This window comes from Terrapene carolina, unplaced genomic scaffold, assembly GCF_002925995.2.
Source record: "Terrapene carolina triunguis isolate 2854851 unplaced genomic scaffold, T_m_triunguis-2.0 Scaffold88, whole genome shotgun sequence".
In the NCBI taxonomy this organism is placed as follows: domain Eukaryota; kingdom Metazoa; phylum Chordata; order Testudines; family Emydidae; genus Terrapene; species Terrapene triunguis.
Window position 1 is genome coordinate 18389985 of NW_020664439.1, and position 6700 is coordinate 18396684.

The window sequence follows — 6700 nt, forward strand, 5'->3', positions numbered from 1 at the left end:
AGATTAATGTGCACTTACTGTTTTTAAAATCATGTTGTACCATTAAAGAACATAATATATAAAACATCTGAGAATGGCAAACCAATTCACAATAAGAAAATACAATGCCTTTAAAGATGATAGTTACAAAAATTTCTTCTATTGTCAATTTCTGTCCATTTTCATTAAAATTGCTGTTTTCAGATAAGTAAGTAGTATGTATAGAACAATGAAGGCAACAAGGACTACCGACATCTCTCTTTTGTTGAAGAGGAATAGTTTCGCTGTTGCTAGAAACTTAGTTTTTAATACTTCAATCTTTACCTTAAATCACAGTGCATAATAGCTAATAGAATAGTGATCAAAATGATCAAAGAATGTACAGGCAATAACATTTTTTATATTCCATTGTTTTTAAATAATCAATGGGCAACAGAATATTTTTCCACAAGTGATATTCCCAATCAGCTAAATTCATAGTATATTTCCAGTCCCTTGAATTACCGAGAGCTAAAGTAAGTAGATGCTCTCTTGTCCTAAGTGACATTTTCAGGATTCAAAAAGTTTGGACAGTAGTTTGCAGTGTAGGGTAGGGGTTGGTTTGTTTGGGAGGCTGGGGAGAGGAGGATATTTTTAGGAGTGTAATGGAGAATCACTTGTTTCTTAAACAAGTTCAGATTGTTTCCACTTCGCTATGTGTGAGGGAGACCAGGATTCTGTGGTGTTCTGGTTGTACACACGGATCATTATTTTTAGAACAGCAGCAGTTCTTAGCCTGTTCTTCGTCTAATCCAATTTCTGTTCTTTTAGAGGGAGCAGCATATGACAGCAGTGAAGTTTGTGCACTGTATATGTGCAGCTTACAAGCATTTTGTTGTGTGTGTTGAAGGATGTGATGGTGCTCAGTGATCAGAACTCAGTGATTATTAAACAACTCCAAACATCCCCTGCGCTTTTTCTGCTGTTACTCTCTTCTGACTTATGTTTCAGGGATGGCTTTGACTTTTGAGTGGCTTTTACATCTTGTAACAGCTTTTATTTTATTTTATATATGTTTTAATGTAATTTCCAGTACCCCAAAGCTCAGGGTGCAATGGGAAGAAGTCAAGGAGATTTTGTGTACCCCCAGGGTCAGGGTGCCATGAGCAGTGGATGTGTGTGGGATTTTGACCTCACCCCAAAGGTCAAAGTGCCATGGAGTATTTGTGTGTGTGTATCTGTCTGTCCAAGGCACACTTGCAGAGGGTAAGAAGCCAGTAGACAGTGGGTGGGTGTGGAATTCTGGCACACTCCAGTGGCCATGGACAGTGGGTGGGGTGGGAATCCTGGCACATATAAGGGGCAGGAAAGGGTCTGTGCTGAGGGTCACCAGCCAAGCTGTGCCTATTCAGTGACGGCAGTGGGAAGGTTTTCCTGGGATGTCATCCCGCTGGCTATAGATAGCAACCCCAAAGCTCCTTAGAGAGAAACCTCTTACCAGTCACTTTCCACAAATGGTACATACACCTAAAGGTACTTAGCGAAAATCCTTGAGAGGTATTTAATGCTAAAGCAGCTAGTCTCCTCAGTGTCTCTCTGAAGCCCACACAAACACACACAGGCAGGGAGAGGTGCAAGACAGCCCCAGGACCAGTGAGTGACTTTGCCCCAGCCGGGCTTTGCCGCCCCAAGAGTTCGCCAAGATGTGTGACATGGGGGGCCTGGACAACCTGATTGCCAACACAGCATACCTGCAGGCCAGGAAGAGCACAGAAGGGGACACCAAGGAGATGCAGAGGAGGCGCAAGAGCCTCTCACTGCCCAAGCCTGAGCAGTGCACAGAGGCCAGGCAGGCCCTCCCGGCTGAGTATGAGAGCATCTGCGAGCAGCAGCCCATTGGCAAAAGGTTCTTTAGGGATTTCTTAGAGACCATGCCTGAATACCTGGTGGCCAAGGACTTCCTGGATGAGGTGTCCAACTGGGAGCTGGCAGAGGACAATGCCAAGAGTAGCATCATGCAGAGCTTGGTCACCAACTTCCTGAAGTCCGGCTCCAAGGGCTACCTAGCCTTCATGAGCTCAGACCTGGCCAGCAAGTGCCAGGCAGCCACTGAGAAGGACTATGAGAGTATCATGCAGCTGGCCAAGGAGGAGACCAAGGCCTTCCTCTGGGAGAAACCCTTCCAGGACTTCCAGAGAACCCCCTTTTATGACAAGTTCCTGCAGTGGAAAGTCTTTGAGAGGCAGCCAGTGAATGAGAAGTACTTCTACGAGTTTCGGGTGCTGGGCAAAGGTGGCTTCGGAGAGGTAGGGCAACTGCCATCAATCCCTTCCCTGGTCTAATGGGTGGGTATGGGCAATGCAGAGAAGAGCCTACAATAGACTAGGCAGATGTCAAAGACCTTGAAAAACTAACTTCCTCCTTGGGCAAACCAGTGTGATGTAACCCCTTCTCCACTTTATTGCCCCAAAGCATCCACATGCTGGTCAGTAAAGAGAACTTCTGAAAACTCCATAGGATCCTCAAGAGCTTTGGACTAGGATAAGACAGGCTCCCCTCCGAGCAGAATAGACCAACTCCCTACTCCCATTATATCCCCATCCAGTGCTCTGTCAGGCTGATCACTAACAGTGCCCTCTGAAAGGATGGCAAGGTATATCTTGCTTCCTTAAACCCAATCCACCTCTGCTCTTAATTCACCTCCAGTCTGTATTTGTAAAGCCCCTTCCTTTCTCTTTCCATCTTGATCCTCTAGGTTTGTGCCATCCAGGTGAAAAATACTGGCAAGATGTATGCCTGCAAGAAACTGGATAAGAAGAGGCTGAAGAAGAAAGGTGGGGAGAAGATGGCTCTGCTGGAGAAGCAGATCCTGGAGAAAGTTAACTGTCCTTTCATAGTCACCCTGGCATATGCCTATGAGAGCAAGAGCCATCTGTGTCTTGTTATGAGCCTCATGAATGGAGGGGATCTTAAATACCACATCTACAATGTGGGAGAGAGGGGCTTGGAAATGAACAGGATCATCTTTTATTCGGCTCAGATCACCTGTGGGATTCTGCATCTCCACTCCATCAGAATCCTGTACAGGGACATGAAGCCAGAAAATGTTCTCCTGGATGATAATGGCAACTGCAGATTGTCTGATTTGGGCTTGGCAGTGCAAGTCAAAGAGGGGAAAACCATCACCCAGAGGGTGAGTGCGTGTTCATGGTGCAGGGAAGGGAGGAAGGGAAGCCATTCTATTTCTAATGTATTATGAGAACAAGCCTTAATTCCTCAGGATTTGTTCTTCACTAAAGATCTTATGTGGTCATTTCATTCTAAGTGACAGGTGGTAAGAGGATTTGGTTAATTAACTCTTTGGTGCTATGTGCAGTTAACACAACTTGTCTCCTAACAGAAATAAAAGAACCAAACTGATTTTTTTTTTTTTATTGGGATATGCACTTAACTCAAACTAGCCATTTGAGAGGCACTATACTTTTCATGGGCTACGTTGCCTCATCAAGGGTCTAACCAGGAGTGAATCATAAGTATAATCAGAGACAATCAAAGGTGTGATTCCTCCCCCAATCACCAACCATTATTTCAGAGGAATGGCATTTATCCCATTTCTTGTCTATTTGTTTGGGGATTTTTGTTTGTTTACTTAATAGTATTATTGATGGTTCATTGTGCTAAGTATGCATGGTGCTGCACAATAAGTGAACTGTGTCAAACACACAAGTTCTTGCCCCATAGAGTTTGCAGTCTAAAGATCTGTGAAAGCTAGGTGAGAGTTTAAATAAAAGTGTGTATATCTGTAAGAGAAGGGTAATGGTTGGCTATTTTTTGCTGCTTCAATTAGAATGTGCAGCACATTAAGCACTACCTGTGGTGATTACAAATTGATCCAGGTTTAAAGTGATAATGTCATGGTGGTTCACAAGAAAGGTGTACTGTATAATGTAGCACATTTGTCTCCTGTTGGCCAGAACACATAGACATATATAATGAGTGAATGAATGTTCCATTTATATAATATATATCTGACAAAAGGGCAGTTATGAAGTTACTTCTAGAGATGCTACATCTGGAGCCTATAATTGTTTGCATTGTACTTACACGGTACTTGGAGGATTTAAAATTTCCACATCAAACTCCAAGTGAGTTGAATGTTGATACGCATAGTCTCAGTCAAGGGGAAAGGGCCCTTTATCATTCTTCCTCCCCCCAACCTTGAAATAAACACATTTTTAATGTTTTGCTGTGAACAGATTAGATGACATTTTTATTTTGAAGACCAACTTTCTTTTTCCTGTAATTAATATTTTTAACTGTCCATTGTTGTGTTTTCAGCCCAAGAAAAAAAATACAAATCTGTTTTGTAGATAGAGGAAATCAAACATAATTAACATAAGAACATAAGAATGGCCATATTGGGTCAGACCAAAGGTCCATCTAGCCCAGTATCCTGTCTACCGACAGTGGCCAATGCCAGGTGCCCCAGAGGGAGTGAACCCAACAGGCAATGATCAAGTGATCTCCCTCCTGCCATCCATCTCCACCCTCTGACAAACAGAGGCTAGGGACACCATTCCTTACCCATCCTGGCTAATATCCATTAACGGACTTAACCTCCATGAATTTATCCAGTTCTCTTTTAATCGCTGTTATAGTCCTAGCCTTCACAACCTCCTCAGGCAAGGAGTTCCACAAGTTGACTATACACAGTGTGAAGAAGAACTTCCTTTTATTTGTTTTAAACCTGCTGTCCATTAATTTCATTTGGTGGCCCCTACTTCTTGTATTATGGGAACAAGTAAATAACTTTTCCTTATTTACTTTCTCTACATCACTCATGATTTTATATACCTCTATCATATCCCCCCTTAGTCTCCTCTTTTCCAAGCTGAAAAGTCCTAGCCTCTTTAATGTCTCCCCATATGGGACCCGTTCCAAACCCCAATCATTTTAGTTGCCCTTCTCTGAATCTTTTTTGAGATGAGGAGACCACATCTGTACGCAGTATTCAAGATGTGGGCGTACCATGGATTTACATAAGGGCAATAAGATACTCTCCGTCTTATTTTCTATCTCCTTTTTAATGATTCCTAAGATCCTGTTTGCTTTTTTGACCGCCTCTGCACACTGCATGGACATCTTCAGAGAACTATCCACGATGACTCCAAGATCTTTTTCCTGATTCATTGTAGCTAAATTAGCCCCCATCATATTGTATGTATAGTTGGGGTTATTTCTTTCAATGTGCATTACTTTACATTTATCCACATTAAATTTCATTTGCCATTTTGTTGCCCAATCACTTAGTTTTGTGAGATCTTTTTGAAGTTCTTCACAGTCTGCTTTGGTCTTAACTATCTTGAGCAGTTTAGTATCATCTGCAAACTTTGCCACCTCACTTTTTACCCCTTTCTCCAGATCATTTATGAATAAGTTGAATAGGATTGGTCCTAGGACTGACCCTTGGGGAACACCACTAGTTACCCCTCTCCATTCTGAGAATTTACCATTTATTCCTACCCTTTGTTCCCTGTCTTTTAACCAGTTCTCAATCCATGAAAGGACTTTCCCTCTTATCCCATGACAACTTAATTTACGTAAGAGCCTTTGGTGAGAGACCTTGTCAAAGGCTTTCTGGAAATCTAAGTACACTATGTCCACTGGATCCCCCTTGTCCACATGTTTGTTAACCCCTTCAAAGAACTCTAATAGATTAATAAGACACAATTTCCCTTTACAGAAACCACGTTGACTTTTGCCCAGCAATTTATGTTCTTCTATGTGTTTGACAATTTTATTCTTTACTATTGTTTCAACTAATTTGCCCGGTACTGACATTAGACTTACTGGTCTGTAATTGCTGGGATCACCTCTAGAGCCCTTTTTAAATATTGGCGTTACATTAGCTATCTTCCAGTCACTGGGTACAGAAGCCGATTTAAAGGACAGGTTACAAACCATAGTTAATAGTTATGCAACTTCATATTTGAGTTCTTTCAGAACTCTTGGGTGAATGCCATCTGATCCTGATGACTTGTTACTGTTAAGTTTATCAATTAATTCCAAAATCTCCTCTAGTGACACCTCAATCTGTGACAATTCCTCAGATTTGTCACCTACAAAAGCCGGCTCAGGTTTGGGAATCTCCCTAACATCCTCAAAGTGAAGGATGAAGACTGAATCAAAGAATCCATTTAGTTTCTCTGCAATGACTTTATCATCTTTAAGTGCTCTTTTTGTATCTCGATCGTCCAGGGGCCCCACTGGTTGTTTAGCAGGCTTCCTGCTTCTGATGTACTTAAAAAGCATTTTGTCATTACCTTTTGAGTTTTTGGCAAGCCTTTCTTCAAACTCCTCTTTGGCTTTTCTTATTACATTTTTACACTTAATTAGGCAGTGTTTATGTTCCTTTCTATTTACCTCACTAGGATTTGAGTTCCACTTTTTAAAAGATGCTTTTTTATCTCTCACTGCTTCTTTTATATGGTTGTTAAGCCACGGTGGCTCTTTTTTAGTTCTTTTACTGTGTTTTTTAATTTGGGGTATACATTTAAGTTGGGCCTCTATTATGGTGTCTTTGAAAAGCGTCCATGCAGCTTGCAGGGATTTCAGTTTAGTCACTGTACCTTTTAATTTCTGTTTAACTAACCCCCTCATTTTGCATAATTCATCGTCACTATCACTGTCCTGGTCAGGTGGTCAATAATAATTAGTTGTGTTAGAATGTTAAATATGTATC

The 6700-nt window shown here is 41.7% G+C and overlaps 1 protein-coding gene across 1 annotated transcript in view; it reads left to right on the forward strand.

Annotated features, from left to right (window-relative positions):
- The first annotated feature begins 1661 nt into the window (after positions 1-1661).
- GRK7 (G protein-coupled receptor kinase 7) overlaps positions 1662-6700 on the forward strand; it is a 31751-nt gene continuing 26712 nt past the window's right edge. The window contains exons 1-2 of the mRNA XM_024210886.2: positions 1662-2264; positions 2714-3151. Of these exons, the coding sequence (XP_024066654.2) occupies positions 1662-2264; positions 2714-3151 (1041 nt within the window). The remainder of the gene's footprint in view (positions 2265-2713; positions 3152-6700) is intronic.